Source organism: Tupaia chinensis, unplaced genomic scaffold (genome assembly GCF_000334495.1).
Source record: "Tupaia chinensis unplaced genomic scaffold, TupChi_1.0 Scaffold000208_1, whole genome shotgun sequence".
Classification (NCBI taxonomy): domain Eukaryota; kingdom Metazoa; phylum Chordata; class Mammalia; order Scandentia; family Tupaiidae; genus Tupaia; species Tupaia belangeri.
Window position 1 is genome coordinate 3,349,594 of NW_006159683.1, and position 22,171 is coordinate 3,371,764.

General features: G+C 41.4%; 1 protein-coding gene across 5 annotated transcripts in view; it reads left to right on the forward strand.

Annotated features, from left to right (window-relative positions):
* The window catches only part of SLC35E3 (solute carrier family 35 member E3), a 38,817-nt gene that overhangs the window by 12,626 nt on the left and 4,020 nt on the right, over window positions 1-22,171 (forward strand). The window contains exons 4-6 of one of the 5 annotated variants that reach the window (XM_014587376.1): window positions 3,292-3,374; window positions 8,826-8,873; window positions 12,506-12,953. The exons of 1 other annotated variant lie outside the window; for it this stretch is intronic. In XM_014587376.1, the coding sequence (XP_014442862.1) occupies window positions 3,292-3,374; window positions 8,826-8,873; window positions 12,506-12,548 (174 nt within the window). In that variant the 3' untranslated portion in view covers window positions 12,549-12,953. Of the gene's footprint in view, window positions 1-3,291; window positions 3,375-4,445; window positions 7,055-8,825; window positions 9,224-12,505; window positions 12,954-22,171 lie in introns of those variants that run through there. 3 more of the 5 variants (XM_014587378.1, XM_006147289.3, XM_006147290.3) reach the window with 3 other exon arrangements.

The following is a 22,171-nucleotide window of genomic DNA, read 5'->3' on the forward strand; positions in this document are numbered from 1 at the left end:
TGATGGTATCCAGTACTTCTCGCATATTATTCTCAAATTTTTGTGCCATTTTCTCAGTCTTCATGGTGGATTTTTCTAGGCCAGCCATTTTCTCCTCTACATCTGAGATTCTATTTTCTGAATGATCTAGTCTGCTTTTAATACTTTCCAGGGAGATTTTTACTTCTTGTATTATAGACTTCATCTCTAGCAGTTCCGTTTGAGTCTTTTGTAAAGTGTGTAATTCCTCTTTTAGATCTTGCAGGAATTTCCTCATCTCCTGGAACTCGTCAACTTCTTTCTCCTTTCTCTTTAGCAGTTCATTATCTCTCTTCTCTTCCATCTCTGTTAGCTTTGACATTATGAATGCTCTAAATTCCTTATCAGACATTTCCATGATTTTCACTGAACTGCTTGTGGAAGAAGAAGAGTTACTCTTTTCCCTTGGAGGAGAGGTATTTTCTCGTTTTCCCATATTTCTCGTGATCCAGCCGTGATTTCTTATTATCTGATGGATGATGTGTTTCTTTCAAATTCTTGAAGTTCAGCCTGAATGTTCAGGAGCAAGCAGACAGAGGTGATCTAGAGTCTCTGCCGTTCTGTTGTGATTGCGCTAGCTCGTTTGCTGGAGGCTGAATTATCAGTAGAAAATCTTCATTCCCTGAAATATCTAGTTCGCTGGAGCCATGTCGACTTTTCTTTCTATCCCAACCTCAAATGACCTCTCCTACCTTGAAATTCATATAGAACCTATTACCTGTTTGCCTGTTAATGAGGTAGAATTTAAGCCTTAATTGTCTGAACTGTAAATCTGATATTGTACTCTCTTTTATGTGATAAGAAGTAGCATAGCAGAATGAGTTAAGAGCTGGGACTCCAGACCCATATTTCCTGGGTTTAAATCTTAATACGCTCATATCCTAGCTGTGTGATCTTAGGCAAATTACCTCCTCTCTCTGAGCGTTTTCTCTTCTGTAAAAACAGGTATTATTTGTTACACTGATCTTTTTCAGTGTTTGAGGATTAATGAATTAATTTACATAAAATGGGGTCAACACATACACATATGCCCGGTGTGTTTTTCAAGCCACCAAGGCCAGGACTTGAACCATGTGGTCAGCTATGTGGGACTTGACTTCCTTACCACCAGGCCATGGGGCTGCCCCTTCTTTTTTATCTCGATGTTTATTTACTTATTCCACAAGAGAAAGAAACAGAGACAGAGAGACAGCACCGCTAACAGGGTCTTTGAGGCCACAATCCACTCACAGCCTCATCCCGCCCTAGATCCTGGGCACGCACATGCCCGATGTGCTCAGGTAGGCATCCTAATTCCAACTCAAAACCTTCCCATGTGAATCATCCTCGCAGAGCACTGCATTCTACCTCTGGGCCACCATCTGGCCCACACTGCAAACAATTCTTGGTATGTAATATATTGTGCAAACATAAGCTGACTATCATGATTTTTGTCATGCCCTCTCTTTGAGGGCAGGAACTTTGTTGTGTTCTTCACAAGGCGTGGCCTCATTTTATGGTTATAGAATGAATACTTATTGATATCACTTAAATAAAGATAAAAATGAGCAATTCAGTAGAATAAGATCTGGAAGGATATGTGCCAGGGTGTTAGCAGGAGTGGGTGATCGAGATTGTAAGAATTGTTTACACTTTTTTTGTTTATCTTAATTTTATGACTTTTCCATAATGTATTATGTTTTACTTTACAATAAGAAATTATTGGGCCAGCCAAGTGGCGTGGTTGTTAAGCCAGCTGGATCCCATATGGCCTAGTGCAGGGTTCAAGTCCTGGACTTTGCAGCTTGATAAGCACACCAGGTCCGTGTACATGTGTGCCCACAATCCCGAGAGGAGAATGAATTGCTATGTAGTCATCCCCCTAGGGGGTGCATTCTCACTTTTTCTCTGTCTCTCTCTCCCTCTCTCCCTCCCCAATGAGCATACATGCCCTGTAGCAAATTTTTAAAAAAGAAGAAAGAAATAAATGATTATAACATTTTTTCCTTTAGATGGATAAGAAAAATGACCCAGGAAATTCACTTTCAGAGACAAGATAATATTTCGGAGTTGTTCATTGATTCTTGTAGACAAAACATTTCTGAACATTTTTCATTCTGCTTTCAATTTTCGCTATATCCCACATCAATTCTCTTTTTCTAATTTTGTTTTTAATGGTTACTATTTGAGTTTTTACATTTTTTAATTTGTTTTATTAATTGCCAAAAAGCCTGTGTGCTCTCCAGAAAGAGAGAGAGAAAAAAACACCCTTCAGTGGGGCCTGATCACACCACAATCTCTTCTCCATTTCACCATCCTATCAGGGTTGTGGGGAGTGCATGTATGCGCACATGGCAGGTATGTCTTTCAAGGTACAAGAGACTAAACTCAAACCACAATGGGCTAGGTGGGAATGACTCCCCTAGCCACTGGGCTACAGGGCTGTCCCAATAGTCAAGGTTTTGTTTTTGCTTTTATTTATGTTTTTTATTTCTTTTTGCTATAGGGCACATGTGCTCACCAGAGAGAAAATAAGTGAAAAATCACCCCACAGGGAGAATGGCCGTGCTGTAATCCCTTCTCCCATCTCCTCTTAGGATTTTGGGCCTGCATGCACACATACCTGGCATGATTTTCAAACTGCTGGGTCCAAGACTCGATCCACACAGCTGGCCATGAGGGATTCAGTACCTTAACCTCCATGCCACCTGCTTGCCCTGGTACTTAGGTTTTTGAAAATGCATAATGAGGGGGATACCAGGTAGTGCGGTAGTAAAGGCACTGGACTCCCACGTGACTAACTGCTGTTCGAGTCCCAGACTCAATTAGAAACTCATGCCAGACATGTGTGTCTGTGACCAAAATCCAAGGACGAGAATGGAGAAGAAGGGATTGCAGCATAGCCATTTCCCATGGGGGATAATTTCTCGCTTTCCCTCTCTCTGTCTCTCTTCAGCAAGTGCACATGCCCTATGGCAAAAACTTAAAAAGATAACAATTTTCAAAATAATAAAAATGCCTAATGAGGGACCAGCAGGTGGTGTGGTAGTTGAGGTGCTAGACTCCCACATAGCCTACCATGGTTCGAGTCCTGGACCTGGTGGTTTGCTTTCTCACTTTCCTTCTCTCTCCATCGCTCTATGGTAAGGACACATGTCCTATAGCAACTTGGAAAATAATCATAATAAATTAATTAAGTAATTCTTGTTTAAAAAAGCCTAATGTAATGTATTTTTACTTGATGACTATAATGATTATAGTGATTTGCATTAATGACTCTTGATTTGTTTGTAGCTTATGGTGCTGCTATCTGGAGTAATTGCTTTCATGGTGAACTTATCAATTTATTGGATCATTGGGAATACTTCACCTGTCACGTATCCTTTTTGTAATAACTTAAAATGTATAGTCCCATATTTTTCAAAATTATCACATTCATTATCTTACTTGAGTCTTACACAAACTTGCATTGATAGTAGAGTGAGTTATCTATTCCCTGCAAGGATTTAGAATTTTAAAGAAATGTGAACAGAGGAAGTGGGTTAGCGTTCTGTATCATTAATTTTTTTCATTTTCTTAAGTGATAGGTGTCTTTTCCCTCATAAAATGTAGTGGGATGCAGATAGTGGGATGAAATAAATACTTGTTGAATGATTACTGGAAGCTTTGGGGTTTCATCCACTTCTCAGTCATCTGTAGTAATAAAGAAGAGGTGTGCTTAATCCAGATAATGAAAGATATTTTCATGCTATTGGCATCTGACTTTGGAGAGTGTTTTTGTACTTTTTGGAAAGGGTGTGCCTGTTTTTCTCATTATTTCAAATCAAGACATGAAGTCATATGTTGAAGGTCTAATATAATTGCCCATTTCACCCTTCTGCTTGTCCTTCTGTTTCTCTTTGCCATTCACTCTGCCTCCATTCTCAGGCAAGTGCCAGATCAGAGAGGTAGTTCAGTAACGGTTTATCAGAGTGTCCTGATTTACATAGATGAGTGAATACTGAGGTGTCAACCAAGTAAGTAAGAAACACATTTGCTAGTTAATACCGGCAGCAATGACGATGATTTAGAAAAAAAAAAAAAAATGGCACTTAATAAATGTTCGTTTTCTGCCAGGTACTGTTAGAAACATGATGCATGTTTTAGCAGTTGTGTGAGGTTAAGTCTGTCATCAATTTTACAGACGATGACACAGAGGCACACCCAGGGTTTATGACTCACCCAAGGACACAGCTGAGAAGTGTGATGCCCAGATTTGAACCCATGCCATCTAATCCCAGAATTTTTTTTAATTTAATTTTATTTATTTACCATTATTATTATTTAATTTGTCTAGAGAGAAGCAGAGATAGAGAAGGAAAGTGAGAAAGCAAGCTGCTAGGTCTGAGACTTTAATTATGGTCAGCCATGTGAGAGTCTAGCACTTTAACCACCACACCACCTGCCAGTCCTCTGATCCCAGAATTTCTGCATCATGCTGTCAAATCAAGGCATCCGAGTGTGGCCTGATTAAAAACATTAATTCGTTCAACAAATATTTTTTCAAATACCCACAATAAACCATTCATTGATTTAATAAATATTTATACACTGAATATCTACTCTTATGTCAGACACTAAAGGTATAATAGTAAACAACTAGACAAAAATCTTTGTCCTTACAGGCTTTAATTCTGATGAGGAAGGCAGATTATAAATGAGAAAAAAGAATTTTTTAATGTACATATACAGCATCAGGTAGTATTATTAAGTGCCAAAGGGAAAGAATAAAGCAGGAAAAAGCATGCAAAATGTTGGAGACAGGGTTGAAATTTTAGGTAGGGTGGTCAGGAAGGCCTCAACAGGTGTGTGACTTAGTGACGACCTGAAGGAATCAAGCCTCCTTGCAGATCAGGAGAGGAGAACATTCCAGGCAGAGGCACTGCAAGTTGAGAGGTCCCATGGGGCAGCAGGGAGGCCTGGGTGGTTGGAGCAGGGTGAACAAAGCTGGGTGTGTGTAGTAGACTTGGCGAAATATCAGGGAGCCAGACTGAGGACAGCTTTTATGTAAGGACTGTTACCAGGAGTGAGAGGTGAAGTCGTGGGAGTTTTGAGCAGAAATTTGACATAATTTCACTTGAGTTCTGATAGAGTCACGTGGGGCCAGCCAGTGGGAATAGACACAAGTTGGATTTCGCACCCTCAGTGCTGATTACCGTTTGCAATAGAGGTCTCTCCTATTCCCTGTAGCATGTTTGGCAGCATGCGAGCCTTCTCCCACTAGACGCCAGTAACACCTCCTTTCCCCAGTGAGAAATCCCCAGAATTGTCTCCTTCCCCAACCGAAAGTGCCCCAGATATTGCTCATGTGGCAAAATCACTCCTGGTTGAGAATAACTGGTCTAAAAGAAGCAAGGGAAGAAGGGACACTGTCAGGAGGCCACTGGAATGTTCTCATTTAGAGATTGTGTGACTTGTTACCAGGGTGGTGGCAATGGGTAAGAGTGAGCAGTGATTGGATTCTGGACATATTTCCAGGTAGAGGTCGCAAGTTTTGCTGACCGAATGGCTGTGGAGAATAAGAAGAAATGAGGTTGACTCACATGGTTTTTGCCCTGAGCATGGATCCTTAATTCTGAAAGGATTAAATAAGTAAATAGATGCAAAGCATCTAGCACATAGTGAGTAGCATGTGTTAGCTGCTATTATAGTTACCAACAGCAGTGTTCATGGCTAATAAACATTTGCTAAGTGCAAATGTTTAGAATAGAGCTGCCATGAACTAAAATAGGACTGCCCGAAGGAGGTGAGGGGACGGGAGGAGCATCACGTGCAGTTTTGGATAAACAAGTCTGAGGGCTCAGGAGCAAGGTCTCAGCTGGAGATGGTACAGAGTCCATAGTGTGGAGGTGTGGTTTGAGGTGGCGAAACTGGTTGAGATTACCAAGCAAACATGTCAAAGGAAAGATGTTCAAAGGTTGAGTCCAGAGTCCCCTCTGTGTTTAGAAATCAGGGAGATGAGAGGAACAAGGTAGAAGGTCAAGGAGCAGAGAGGTGGAAGGAAGGGGAGCGGGGTAGAATCCGAGTGAGGAGGAGGGTGCTGAGCTGGCGCCTGCTGTCAGGTCACGTAGGAGGAAGCCCAGTAATTGATGCAGGGGCCTGGTGAGGTGAGGACACTGATGGGTTTGAGAAGCACATTCCACAGGGTGGGGTGACAGCCTAACTGCAGCCAGAGAGGAACTGCAGGGAGGAGTTAGGGCTACCATGTACAGACTGTCTTTTTTTGAAGCTACAAAAGGATTTACTGAAGATGTTGTTTGCCTTTTTTCTAGTATAAATATTTTTAAAAGATCATGAAGTACTTAAAAGAGAGGCTGAGGAGTAAAGAAACCTGAAGCTAGTGTTGGAGCCAGGGCCCTTGACGACAGCTCATAAGAAAATAAAGCCTACTTTATTATGATTGTGGATAATATGCTTGAGAAGATCCTCCATGTCTTGGGTATCACCTCCATTGTCTCAGCCGGCACAGGGACCCCGGTGTCTTAGGCCACGCTCTCCTGAGGCCCAGCTGCCACCTCACAGGAGCTTGCAGGCTGCATCATTGGGCTCAGAGCAGAAGAGCGAGCCTTGGACTTGGAGGTCGGACAGATCTAGGTGTGCACGCCCAGCTCTGACACCACCTACGGTCCTGAGCAAGTTGTGGGAGCTCTCGGGGTCTCCCTCTGATCACTTAGGAAATGAAAGAAATAGTCTCTATTATGCTGGGTGGTTGTATTTGAGAGAATGTGTGTTGAGCACTTAGCAAATGTTTATTAGCCATGAACACTGCTGTTGATAACTAGAATAGCAGCTAACACGTGCTACTCACTATATGCTAGATGCTTTGCATCTATTTACTTATTTAATCCTTTCAGAGATACTGGGAGGTAAGTATGTATTCCCATTTTATGGATGAGGAAACTGAGGTACAGTGGTAGCTTCATTTAGTGTTATTATTAGGAAGAATAAATAGATACACATCATACATCTGAAAGAACCAGAAAGTACTAATTTATATAGGAAAAATAATTCTATTTCAAATATAACGTGAAGTCATTTTTTTAAAAGAATTATTTTATTTAACTTTATTTATTTATTTATTTTTAATTTGACCCCAGAGAGGGACAGAGCGAGTGAGCAAGAGAGAGAGAGAAAGTGAAACAGCAAGCCTCCAGGTCCGGGACTCGAACCACAGTCGACTATGTGAGAGTCCAGTGCCCTTAACCACCATGCCATCTGCCAGCCCCAGATATGAAGTCATTTTTTTTTTTTTTTAATTTATTTTTTTTGGAGAGATTTTCACTGTAGGGCGCGTGCGCTCGCCAGACAGACAGAGAGAGACATAGAGACAGAAAGCGAGAAATCACCCCCCAGGGGGGATGGTCACGCCGCAATCCCTTCTCCTCCATTCTCCTCTCGGGATCTTGGGCACGCACGCACACGCGCCCGGCATGAGTTTTAAGCCACCAGGTCCGGGACACGAACCACGGTCGACTACGTGGGAGTCCAGCAACACAGCCATTACGCTAACTGCTGGTTCCCATATGAAGTCATTTTTAAAGGAACTCTGTATGTCTAGTTTATTTTTTAAATGAACAGTGATTTGGAAAAGTGTTCATCCAGCGGCAAGTCGCTGGCAGCATATTAGATTGGATCAGGGACTTTGAAGGTAAGAAGAGCCATTCGTCTATGTTTGGATTTCAATTCTACCACCTCTTAACCTGGGGGTTTGGATAAGTTACATAAAAATCCCTGGGCTGCTACAGTTGTAAAGTAGGAGTGAAACTGCAATAAGGGTCAATGTGGTCTTAAATAGGACGGTATTTTATAAGGCTCCTAGCATGGTGCCTGGCATGTAGTTAGTGCTCATCAGGACTCCCTCTCCCTTGCTGCCTCTTCCCTCCTACACTTAAGCATACCAGAGGTGTGTGTGTGTATGTTAAAGAATTATTTATTTTTATTTGTTGTTGTTATTATTATTTATTTTTAGTTTTTTTTTCATTTGACCAGAGAAAGAAAGGGAAAGCAAGAAAGCAAACCACCAGGTTCCAGGACTTGAACCACAGTTGGCCATACGGAAGCCTCCCAACCCTTTCACCACCTGCCAGGCCCCTGGGATGTGTTTTAATTGAGTCAATGATTTGGTACCTTACACATCTTGCATCTCGTTTGTCACAGAAAGTGCATTAGAAATGTCACTATAAAATGCAATCATGGGGCCAGCAGGTGGCATGGATATTAAGGCATTGGATCTCACATGACCAGCTGCATGGTTTGAGTCCTGGACCTGGCGGCTTGAAAATCACACTGGTGTGTGTGCACACATGCCCAAAATCCTAAGAGGAAACTAAAGGACAGGGTATTATGATATGACCATCTCCCCATCCAGGGTGTGATTTCTCACTTTCCCCTTCTCTCTCTTTCTCTTTGGTGAATGCATGCGCCCTATAGCAAAAATAAAAACAAAAAAGTAACCGTGAATGGCTAAATGAAGTACCTTCTCTGTACCTTGTTCTGAATTTCATTTCTGGAGAGGTCAACAGGAACAGTTGAGACAGACTCTTGTCTCTGACTTATCTCTAAAACCTATGCAAACACACTAGGATCAATCCAGGGCTTCACCGAAGTTTCTGTCGTTCTTTAGCTGGGCTGGGTTACCAATTCCTCTTGGTGTCATGCAGTTCTTCCCACAGGAAGCCTTTGCTTCATGTGCATGCTCATGTGTGTATGTATGTGTGCACACGTGTGTGTAAGAGAGAATATAACATTTAGCTTTTTTATTCCTTTTTATCCTTATCCAAAAACCTCAGCTATAACATGTTTGGACACTTCAAGTTCTGCATTACTTTATTTGGAGGGTATGTTTTATTTAAGGATCCTCTGTCAATTAATCAGGGTCTTGGCATTTTATGTACATTGTTTGGAATTCTCGCCTATACCCACTTTAAACTCAGTGAACAGGAAGGAAGTAAGACTAAACTGGTACAGCGTCCTTAATTGCGTTTTTGTGGAGAGATGAAAGTTGCTTCAAGAAGATAAGCAGTATTGTTAAGTTTCAAATTATTTTTAAAAGGAAAAGAAATGAATTGAAAGAGTTGCAGGAAGTAATGCAAAGGAAATTTTATTTATAATTTTTTGAGAGTTTTTTGCTGTAGGGCGCGTGCGCTCGCCAGAAAGACAGAGAGAGACAGAGAGACAGAAAGCGAGAAACCACCGCCCAGGGAGGATGGTCACACCACAGTCCTCTTTCCTCCATTCTCCTCTTGGGATCTTGGGCACGCACACACACACACACACACACACACACACACCTGGCGTGAGTTTAAGCCACTAGGTCCAGGACTTGAACTGCAGTTGGCTACATGGGAGTCCAGCAACATAGCCATTACACGAACTGCTTGTCCCAGAAATTTTATTTATAATAAGAATTCTTTTCAGAGTCCCTTTTTTTAAACAATTTGCCAAATAAAAATGTTCATGTTTCTCTTTTCTTTTTAAATTTACTGGAAGGCACGTGTGCTTGCCAGGGAGAGGAGTGAGAGAGAAAGCACCCCCCCATGGGGGGTGGCCATGCCACAATCCCTTCTCCTCCACATGTCTGTACAAGATTTGGTCATGCATGCATAAGTGTCTAGCATGTTTTTCAAGCTCCTCCTCTAGGATTCAAACTACACAGTAGGCCACGAATAGCAGCTGCCTTAAATACCACGGCACCATCTGACCCTTATTTCTCTTCTCAAAGGTGATTATATGAAGTATGCAAAATGATTTGGTAATACCAAATGAAGTACCCAAAATTAATATTCTATAATAATGACAAAGGAATTTGTGTTATTTTGTACAAGTGTGTTGTGGTTTTTCAGTGTTCATAGTCTTTTAAGATTGAACACACAGGTCTTCTCCACTAGCCAGGGGATGATTTAATAGTGTAACTCTTACTACAATTTTGGTCAAAGTGGTCAAGTCACAATTTGAATCTATTACTAGATTTCATTTACAGCAATGAAATATAATTTACAGAAAGCAAAGTATAATAGAGATGATGACTGAAAGACAAAATCCAATTCTAAAAATACCATTTTTCTAGAGAATTGTATGTAAGAAACCATTCATTATCCAAAAAAAAAAAAAAGACAGTGTTTATAGCTCTTCTCATGCTCTCTCTCTCTCTCTCTCTGGCACCCTATAGCAAATTATAAAAAAAGGGAAAAAAAATTGCAGGAAGTAATGCAAAGGAAATTTTATTTATAATTTTTTGAGAGTTTTTTGCTGTAGGGCGCGTGCGCTCGCCAGAAAGACAGAGAGAGACAGAGAGACAGAAAGCGAGAAACCACCGCCCAGGGAGGATGGTCACACCACAGTCCTCTTTCCTCCATTCTCCTCTTGGGATCTTGGGCACGCACACACACACACACACACACACACCTGGCGTGAGTTTAAGCCACTAGGTCCAGGACTTGAACTGCAGTTGGCTACATGGGAGTCCAGCAACATAGCCATTACACGAACTGCTTGTCCCAGAAATTTTATTTATAATAAGAATTCTTTTCAGAGTCCCTTTTTTTAAACAATTTGCCAAATAAAAATGTTCATGTTTCTCTTTTCTTTTTAAATTTACTGGAAGGCACGTGTGCTTGCCAGGGAGAGGAGTGAGAGAGAAAGCACCCCCCCATGGGGGGTGGCCATGCCACAATCCCTTCTCCTCCACATGTCTGTACAAGATTTGGTCATGCATGCATAAGTGTCTAGCATGTTTTTCAAGCTCCTCCTCTAGGATTCAAACTACACAGTAGGCCACGAATAGCAGCTGCCTTAAATACCACGGCACCATCTGACCCTTATTTCTCTTCTCAAAGGTGATTATATGAAGTATGCAAAATGATTTGGTAATACCAAATGAAGTACCCAAAATTAATATTCTATAATAATGACAAAGGAATTTGTGTTATTTTGTACAAGTGTGTTGTGGTTTTTCAGTGTTCATAGTCTTTTAAGATTGAACACACAGGTCTTCTCCACTAGCCAGGGGATGATTTAATAGTGTAACTCTTACTACAATTTTGGTCAAAGTGGTCAAGTCACAATTTGAATCTATTACTAGATTTCATTTACAGCAATGAAATATAATTTACAGAAAGCAAAGTATAATAGAGATGATGACTGAAAGACAAAATCCAATTCTAAAAATACCATTTTTCTAGAGAATTGTATGTAAGAAACCATTCATTATCCAAAAAAAAAAAAAAGACAGTGTTTATAGCTCTTCTCATGCTCTCTCTCTCTCTCTCTCTGGCACCCTATAGCAAATTATAAAAAAAGGGAAAAAAAAAGAAACTATTAAAAAATTAACATACAAAAACAAATTATGACAAATAATTGAGATGATGGATATGCCAATTATCCTGAAGGAATCATTACGCAGTGTATTTTTGTATTATAAAGTCATCTTGTACCCTCAAAAAACATGTACAATTATTATGTTAGTACATTTTTTTTTTAATCAAAATAGATATGTTGAAATAGCTCAAAGAAAAACACTATAGATAGAATCAGTAACTGCTTTCTGGCCTCTTTGAGCGTGTCATATTGGAAATTTCTTCTTATGACCTCCCTGCGGTCCTTCCCTGTCCTCCACATTTGAGACATCCATGGGCTTTCTTTGGCATTGAAGACTTCGGAGTAAACTGAGTTCAGCCCTTCTGAGGAGGCTGAAGAAAATTCTTATGCAGCAAATCAAGGCATATGCTATTCAAACAGAAGGCCAAAACTTGGTGAAAATATAAGGAAAGATTTGCAACAGAAGTAGAGAAATAGTTCATATTTAATCAGTCCCAGGAATTTTTGAAGAGATCATTTTTAAAATTTTGAAGTATGGGGGAAATCCATGTTTTCTGCTTAAGGAATGTAGTATCACATGTCTAATTGCAGAGCGTATTTCTGCCTTCCAACTCCATGGCATCTGAATATTACAATTGTTGATAATTTCACACTGCAAACTGAGGCAGATCATTTTTCTTACAGTAACTAATTCTCCCAATCTCATGTATAAACTTTTAAGTGAGAAAGCAACTGTTAAGAGGACAAAGAGACATGTGCACAAAATGGACCTTTTAGTAACATGGTAAATTGTGTTTTTTACCACAATACAAATACATGTATGGACACTTGCACACGCGTGCTTGCGTGGACACACACACGTACACACCCCTTTTGGATTTTCATGATTTCTTCTTAGCCCATTAGGAATGAAAAGCCTCACTGAAAATCTGTTTTGACAGTTTCAGTTTGTCAGTTCATTGTGATTCTTATATGTGATTTTCTTTTTTTGCTTTAAGTATTATTGGGTTCTCCCCAGTTTACAGATATTTCTTTTGTTATGTTAAGAAGTACGGAGCAGTCCGGCATTACCAGATGAGCCTTTCGTCTTAATGTTTGTCTAAAAAACGTCTTTTGTTTATATTTAAATTAACATACAATTATTTCCCAAAAGCTGGAAGAAAAGTATTTCAGCACAGCAAGGATCACACGACTGAACAGCTGAGCTGATTTGTGCCATGTACAAATTCTAAACTGTAAATGAACTTGGGGGAGAAGGGTTATGATAAATGACTGATGTGGATAAGAATGCAGTAAGATGATTGGGACGAAACAAGGCTGGGGTACGTGAATATGAATGAATAAAATAGGTACTGCTAGAACTGGACTCTCTTAAACATTGTTTGCTCTGGGGATGATTATTCCATTGAAAGGAGAATTCCTGGGAGAAAAAAATGCACCCGTTGACCCGGACCAAGAAGTCAACAAACTAGATGGCGACCTATGGAAGAAACCTTGCTGTCCTTTTGTTATTAATGTGACTGAACTTATTTTTTTATCCTATGTTAAATGGCTGGACTTTAGTTTTTACCTGTTAAAATAAAGAGAACCTCTAGTTTTTACTTCTTTATTGTGTATTAAAGCCCGTAGGAGAATGAGAACGTCCATGTGAGTATGCAGTGGTCATGCTGGCTGACCAACTGGCCAGCTCTGAAAAGAGCAGAACAATTAAGTGAAGCATAATTCCCATCTCCTTTTTTTAAAAAAAATTGCTATAGGGACCAGCAGTTAGTGTAATGGCTATGTTGCTGGACTCCCACGTAGTCGACCGCAGTTCGCGTCCCAGACCCGGTGGCTTAAACTCACGCCGGGCGCGTGTGCGTGCCCAAGATCCCGAGAGGAGAATGGAGGAGAAGGGATTGCGGCATGGCCATCCCTTCCTGGGGGGGGGTGGGGGGGTGGTTTCTCGCTTTCTGTCTCTCTGTCTGTCTCTGTCTGTCTGGCGAGCGTACGCGCCCTATAGCAAAAACCTCTCCATAAAAAGAAAAAAAAATTGCTATAGAGCATGTCAGTTTACTGGAGGGAGACAGAAAGGGAGAGAGAAAGCAAAGAGGCACCCCCCTGGGGGAACAGCTATATTTCAATCCCTCCTCCTTCATTCTCCTATTGGGATTTTGGGCACACACACACACACACACAGACCCATGTGTTTCTAGAGCTTCCTGGTGCACGACTCAACCACACAGCCCTGTGGAATCCAGCTGCCTCAACCATCACACCAGCGGCTCCCTCCCATCCCCTTCTTAAATTAATATGAAGGAAAAGTCTGTGAAAACAAGCCAGATTTCTTCTGTTTTTTGTTTGTTTGTTTGTTTTGTTTTTAATTGCTAGAGAACTCATGTGCTCACCAGAGATAGGGATAGGTACAAAGCACCCCTCACCCCCACCCCAGTATTATATCCAACTCCTTTAACTGCTAGGCCCCGGGGCTGGCTCTCCTGCTATAGATTTCTATGGTCTGCCAAGAGATAGGCCAGTCTCACCCTGGGGCCAGTGTGGCATGGGGAACAGTCTAGCCTAGATAGGATCCTGACAGCCAGTCCAGGCTGCCATTAACGGAGGCTTTGGGAAAGCTCTGGGCAAGTAGCTCCATACTTACTTCTCAGTTTCTTCATCAAAATGAAGGCTTTTGATCAAGATCATCTCCAAGGGTCCCTTGAGCTCTACATTCCCCTGTCTGCATTTTCAGGTTAAAGTTATAATTTCTCATTTGCTTACATTAAGAGCAGATTTGATTAATTAAAAAAAAAAACCTGTGATTATTTGACCCTAACATCTGTTTTCTTGTTCCTCTGCATTTCTTTACTCAGTTCTGCTTTCAGAAAGTATATATGAAACAGTAAATGTGATTTAGTTCATATTACAACATTGTTATGCTAGGAGTCATAATTTGATGTACCAAAGCTGCCTTACACTTCATGAAATCATTAGGAGGTGAATTGGTGCCAACTCAATGAATTATTTATGGATATTTGGGGAATGTTTTTGCTAATGCTGCTTTTAATTTGGAAAACAGCACATCAACCAAACCATAGTAACTCAACATTTTTCGAGTTAACTAAAAATATCTTTTAAATAACTCCGTGTGCCACAATAACAAGCATACATATTTATTAACCAGCTAGGACTCTACTTTTACATTTTGAATGTTTTTCATGATCCATAAGAGAGAACTTAATCAAATGATCTGTATCAACACTTGTCTTCATTTTCCTTTCCTGTTTGCCTTACACTCCACAAAAAGTCCATTTCCTGTTGTCCCAGTTCCTCTTATCTCACTTTAAAATTAGTCAGCGCCAACACTCTGGTACTGGAAAGGGATGAGCAGCCCTTAACCCAGAAGGTGGGAGTCTCTAAATCAATTGGTCTGTTGAAGAGAAGTACAAAACTACAATTTCCGAGAGAAATGATCAGACTCTCCAAGCTGTTCTCTGCCTACAGTTTAAAAGCAAGACTGACTTTCTTGGACTGGAGTTCTTAGGAAATTACAGATTGACTCATTTGTCTTATTTTTAGAATCAGAACGGTTCATATAATTTAACAAAATATATGGGGAAAAAAGACCAAAATGCTGTAAGAAACAGTTTCCTAATGAAATACTTGTTCCTATTCTTAGGTCCATTTCTACCCTAAAGGCTTAGAAATGTAAGTTCTGGGGTCAGCAGGTGGCAGGGAAGTTAAGGCAGCTGGATCCCACATGACCAACAGCATAGTTACTTCCAGACTTGGTGGCTTGAAAATCACACTGGGCTTGTGTGCATAGGTGCCCAAATCCTAAGAGGAGACAAGAAGGGACTGTGGTGTGGCCATCCCCTGGGGGTGATCTCTCTCTCTCTCTCACTCACTCTCACTCTCTCTCTCTCTCTGGCAAACACACACATCCTATAGCAAAACAAAGAAAAAAAGCTAACTTCTCTTTGTACCTTATTGCCTCATAGTTAGGGTTGATCACATAATATCTCATCAGTGAAACATAATTGGAAGTTTGCTGAGGATTTCTGAAAAGGCTATTGTTTTCCTACCTCCTCCTGCTTCCTTCCTGTCCCAAATGTTGATGTAGATGTCTAAAATTGTGCTAAGAACAGGGACAGCAGGTGGCCTGGTGGTTAAGCCACATAACTGACCATGGTTTGAGTTCTGGACCCCGGCAGATTGAAACTCAACATTGGGTGCAGCCATCCAGTGGGGTAGTGGTAAAAGTGGCTGGATTCCACATAGCCAACAAAATGGTTCAAGTCCCAGACATGATGGCTTGAAAAAAACACTGGGCGTATGTGGGTGCATACATGCCCCAAATCCTGAGAATGGAGAGGGGATTATCGCATGGTCATCTTCCCTGGGGGGAGCTTTCTCACTTTTCTTCTCTCTCCTGTGAGCACAAGCACCCTGTAGCAATTTTTTTTTAAAAGTGCCTTGAGACCAGTGAATGGTGAAATGGTTACATCGCTGGACTCCAACATAGTCGACCTCTGTTTGAGTCTCAGATCCAGTGTCTTAAAACACACTCCAGGCACATGTGTGGGCAAGCCCAAAATCCCAAGAGGAGATTGGAGGAGAAGGGACTGTGGCATGGCCCCAGGGGGTGATTTTTGCTCCTTATCTCTGTCTCTCTAGCGAGCCCATGCACCCTACAGCAAAAATCTAAAAAATAAACAGCAAAAATCTAAAACACAAACAAACAAAACCCCTTAACTAAATAGGGGACTTACTTTTCATCTAGAGCGAGAAGCCTGGAGACAGGTGTCTGATGGTATTGTTTTAGCACTTTGACACTTTAAGATCAGGTTTTCACTTTCAGATCATGGTTTCTCATTTCCAGATCATGGTTTCATTTCTCCTTTTTTTTAAAAAAAGGTTTTTTTTGCCATAGGGCACATGAACTCCTGGAGAGAGAGAGAAGGACAGTGAAAGGGAAAGTGAGAAATCACCCCCAAGGTGGATGGCCACGCTGTTATCCCAACTCCTCCTGGGATTTTGGGCACACCCAATGTTGAGATAATAAATAAGATTAAATAAATAATTATTTAAAGCATAAACAAAAACCAGTTGCAGGGCCAGCGAGTTTCGTAGTGGTTGAGGCAGCTGGACTCCCACATGGCCGACCACGGTTCGAGTACCAGACCTGGTGGTTTTCTTTCTCACTTTCTCTCGCTCGCTCTTTCTGTCAAATTTAAAAATAAATAAAAAATGATGATTCAAAACAAAAGAGAAATAGTTGCCAGCCTGAACCAAGAATTCTTCCATTCCATAGAGCACAAAACCCTGAAGATTGGGGTGGATAGGGGAGAGAGTGGTCTGGTAAACACATGGAATCATAGATGCAATTCGAAACGAGCTATTGCTGGCCTAGGGAGGGTGAACCAGATCCAACTAGGAGCAAACTTTCTACCTAAGGGGACAGCAGCCTTCCTTGGCCTTCATCTTTCCCTCTGTGTTCCCTGACTTTGGTCATCCCGAATTACCCAGGAAACCCTTTATCCCAGCCTCAGCCTTGCACCTATTTAATTACCACCTCGAGCCCAGTAGTTCCCCCAGTTCTGCTTTAACCTGAATGGGAAATTGAGGAAGTACTACCATGGGTGATTGCAAGGTCGTGGTTAAATTAGGCATCCATGTGAAAGTTCTACAGGTACTCCAGGAGAGGACCTAGCAAAAACTCACTCTTAATGCTCCAGGTTTCCTAAATCATAGAAGGATAGAACTGTCTCTTGGTGCGCACACACCAGAATAATGGACATTGGTGAGAAACAGCACTTTTTTTTTTTTTTAAATGAGAGATTTTTTACTATAGGGGGTGTGTACTCATTGGAAAGACAGAAAGCAAGCAATAATCCCCCAGAGGGGGATGGCCATGCTGCAATTCCTTCTCCTCCATTCTCCACTCAGGATTTTGGGCACGCATGTACTTATGCCCGGCATGAGTTTTAAGCCATCGGGTCCAGGACTCAAACTGCAATCTACTACATGGGAGTCTAGCAACATGACCATTAGGCCATCTGCTGGTCCTGAGAAACCGCACTTTAAGGAAACATCTGCTTAATGTTATGGAGTGATTGAATGGAGAACTCTCCAGTCAAACACAGAACTATTTTGCAAGTGTAAAGGACATCATAAGGACATCCAGTGTTTGTACTCAAATTGCATTCCTCACAAGGATGTCAAGCCCATGAATCTGTCACACCTCCAGAAAGGGCAAGGTTGTTCTGAAACTCAGAGATTTTGCCAAGGAAGCCAAAAGCTACAATTCTGTCCACTCCTCCCTGCATGATGTGGCTCCAGAGAAGTATGACAAGGCCTGTCATCGTGGAGTTCTTGAATATCAGCATGTTTATCTCCATTCCAACCCGGCCTTGGCCTTACCCTCTTTCTCACATGCTCTACCCAGTGGGACAGTCTGTATTTTCCTGCCCTAAGGCATCAGAGATTAAGAGGAAGCCATGGTGCTTATTTGGAACTTGCTAGAAAAGAAGTTCACGGAAGAGTGACCATCACTAGATTAATGAGCTTTTCTTGGACTGTGCAGTTAGTACAAGGACTCCTCAAGATGCAATCTGTGCAAGAGCACCAGACTATGACGGTTTATTGCCAGTCAAAATAAGGCAAGTCCAGAAATTGAGAGTCAGGGTGAGAAACCTCTGTAACATTTTGACATTGCTGTAACAGCCAAGCATGTGATTTTAGTATTTACAAAAGAATCACTATTCAATGGCTTAAAAGTAAAACAAAACAAAACAAAGCAAAATTGGTCTTTCTCTACAAATAGTTTGAAAAGGACTGCCTCCACCTATGTGGGAGAATATGAAGATGGCCAGAGTGCTGGTTACAAGGTTAATTGCTAAATAGGAGTTTGGTGGTGGTCTCAGTCTGGTCCTCTTAGTAGCTTGGCTTAAAGCAGGTCTCATGTTTGGGCTTTGAATTTCCAGACCTCCCTAGCCCCCTTGGAGTTTAGTCAAAGGGCAAGAAAAATAGTTGGGACCATAAGATTGAGGCATCCCATATATAGCATGTGCTTGCTGGAAAAAGAGGGAAACAGACAGACAGAAAGCGAGAAATTACTCCTTGGGGGGATGGCCATTCCACACTCCCTTCTTCATTCTCCTCTCGGGATTTTGGGCACGTATGCACATGTGTTCAGCATGAGTTTTAACCCACGTGGTCCGAGACTCGAATTGCAGTTGACTACGTAGGAGTCCAGTGATGTAACCATTATGCCATCTCCTGGTCCCAGGCCATCATATTTTATGACTGTGCCATCGCCCAGCCCCCTAAAGACAAAGGCTTTTAGATCGATAAAATCTTACAATATGTTTTTTGTAAAAACTTTATTAAAAAGAAATCTAGGAAAGGGACCAGCAGTTGGTGTAATTATTTAGTTTGCTGTAAGACACATGTACTCACCAGAGAGAGACAGAGAGAGAGAGAGAGGGGAAAAGTGAGAAAGTAGGCTGCTAGGTCTGGAACTCAAACCATGGATCGCTATGTGGGAGTCCAATGCCTCAAACATCATGCCACCTGCTGGCCCCAATACATTAGGATTTAAGGCAAAAGGTATGAATAGGACCAAATAAGGTATATTTTGCTTTAAAAAGTACAGATTGTCAAGACCATATACAATCATAAGCCTTGCAAACAATAATAAAATAAAAAGGAATTTGAGATTTTGAACACCTCACGAGTTGATAGGGTAAGCAGCCTAGAAGTTAATAAACTTGCCCAGCAGGTTCTGATAGCACTCGTCACACAACAAACACAACACGCATTCTTTTCAAGTACCTGTGGTACATTTACAGCAGTGAAGATGAACAGAGATCATACTCTGTTGGTAGATTTTTATTTTATTTTTTGTAATTTGCTATAGTGTGCGTGTGTGCTCACGGGAGAAAGATGAAGGGGGCAGTGAGAAAGCATCCCTGTGCCCCAGTGGGATGGCCACACAGTAATCCTTCTTCATTCTCCTCAGGATTTGGGGCACGCATGCCAACATGCCCAGAGCGTTTTTGAAGCTGCCAGGTCCAGGACTCAAACCGCATAGTAGATTATGTGGATCCAGCCGCCTTAACCACCACACCACTGGCTGACCCAATGTTTGAAGGTTTTTAAGAAAAGAGGATTTTTGGGGCCAGCAGTTAGAGGAATGACTATGTCACTGGACTCCCACGTAGTCGACCGCGGTTCACGTCCCGGACCCAGTGGCTTAAAACTCACGCTGGGAGCGTGTGCGTGTGTGCCCAAGATCCCGAGAGGAGAATAGAGGAGAAGGGATTGTGGTGTGACCATCCCCTGTGGGGGGTGATTTCTCGCTTTCTGTCTCTCTGTTTGTCTGGCAAGCGCACGCACCCTATAGCAAAAACCTCTCCAAAAAAAAAGAAAGAAAAGAAAAGAGGTTTTTGTTTTTCTTTACATTTAGTTAACAAAACTGATTTATTTAAATTATCTTTTGTTGTTATAAAAGATTTAATGCTGAGAAGGTACCAGAAAATAGAGGATTAGATTTCAAAATACCGACATTGAACCTAGTGATCTTGTGTCCTCATGAGGCTGCAGGATTTACTATAGGTGAGATTAGAAGTATTAGGAAAGCCAGCCTGTGGTATGGTGGTTAAGGCGGTTGAACCCCACATGGTCGACTTCATGGTTCAAGTCCTGGACCTAGGAGCTTGAACAAGCAAGTGTGTGTGTGTGTGTGTGTGTGTGTGTGCACAAAATCCTGAGAGGAGAATGAAGGAATGAAGGAGAAGGGATTGTGGCATGGCCATCCCCTGGGGAAGGGGGTGTAATTCCTCACTTTCTCTTCCTCTCTGTATCTCTCTCTGACAAGCATACATGCCATAACACACTAAAAACAAAAGAAAGGGGCCAGCAGGTGGTGTGATGGTTAAGGCGTTGGACTCCCACATGGCCGATCGCAGTTCGAGTCCCAGACCTGGTGACTTGCTTTCTCACTTTCTCTCTCTCTCTCTGGTGAGTGTGCATGCACTGTAATAAATTTTAAAAGATTAATTAAAATTAATTAATTAAATTTAGTAAATAATTCTTTAAAGAAAAGATGTATGGGAACCAGCAGTTAGTGTAATGGCTATGTCGCTGAACTCCCACGTAGTCGACCGCAGTTCGCGTCCCGGACCCGGTGGCTTAAAACTCATGCTGGGCGCATGTGCGTGCGTGCCCAAGATCCTGAGAGGAGAATGGAGGAGAAGGGATTGCGGCGTGACCATCCCCCCTGGGGGGTGATTTCTCGCTTTCTGTCTCTATGTCTCTCTCTGTCTGTCTGGCGAGCGCACGTGACCTATAGCAAAAACCTCTCAAAAAAAAAAAAACAAGAAAAGATGTACTAGGACTGGGGTAGGACACTATGATTCAGTTTCTTGGGAAGCTAAGAAAAGGGGATCACTAGTTAGAGCCCAGCCTGGACAACATAAGACCCTCTCTTAAAAAAAATAAAAGGTGGAGGTGGAGGGGATGTTTGACTATCCACCCAAGATGTGTGGCTGAACCAGAAAGAATGGAAGCATGTTTTGAAAAAGAGAAACGCTTAGAAGGAGGCAATTGGTGAAGTCAATTGCAAAACATCACAGGAAAATTGAATGAATGAATGATTAATAAATAACTATAGGGTATGGTCAGCAGGTGGCGTGGTGGTAAAGGCGCTGGATTTCCACATGACCTACCGTGATTCAGGTCCAGGACCTGGTGGCTTGAAAAACACACTGGGCACGTGTAGCTATGGCAACAACTTAAAAAAAATATATATGGGGTATAACAAAGAAGAACTAAACAGGACATTTTGGGCCAGTTGTCTGGCTCCAATTTCTCATTCCTAATATTATTCTTACTGTAAGCTATCCCGTTAGGCTAGATCAGCTACAATTTTATCCTAAAATTTTCTTCCACAATCTTAACACATAACTTCTAAAGTTGCACTTTCTATTAAAGTTTAAAAAAAAAAGATTCTGTATGCTATTCTGTGAACTTTCTATTAAAGTTTAAAAAAAAAGATTCTGTATGCTATTCTGTATGTGTAAGAGACTTACTTCTTCCTGATTAGAAGAATTTTCTCCATCACACCCGGGGTTGAAGGAATGTAATCTGTTGCCCTCCAGCCTGTGAAAAGCAGGCTTGTCTTTTCCAACCGCTGCATTTCAGACAGAGCATTGATTCAGAAGGAACTGACTCAGAGTTGGGGCCAACCCAGAATAAGTACACAATTTAGCCTAGAGGGAGAGGGTAGGTAGGGAAGCCCAGTTTTCATGGATTGCAGTGAATATCTTTGGGAAAGGAAAAATCAGATTGAGTTTATTAAGAGCGCTAGTTTTAAAATATGAGATTTGTGATTGTAGTATAACTTTAAGTCACTTTGGAGATGAATAACACAATGTCTGTGATGCCAGGATGAAAAATTAATCATCGTTCTCACTGTAAATTTGCCAAACTGCTTTGTAATTAGGCATGTCTGTGATATTACCACTGCCAATTAAATCTGAGTGTTCTCATGTTGAAATTTTTCTGGATAAGCAAAGATTCACCAAAAAAGGAAAACAGCAAGATTCTTTACTAGTGAAACTAGAATTGCATTTCGCCGAATAAATCCTTTATAGCGACAGTACTAATGGGATTATTTCTACATTTTAGCTTGTAGCTTATTACTACACTGCTTTGCTGATAATAAGCAATTCTGCTTTGCATAAGTTTCTTTAATTAAGATGTCTCCTAAAGTTGTTTCCTTTTTGCCTGTTCTTCTCCTCCTAGCTTCTAGCTTGAAGCATTCAGCAAACCACGATCC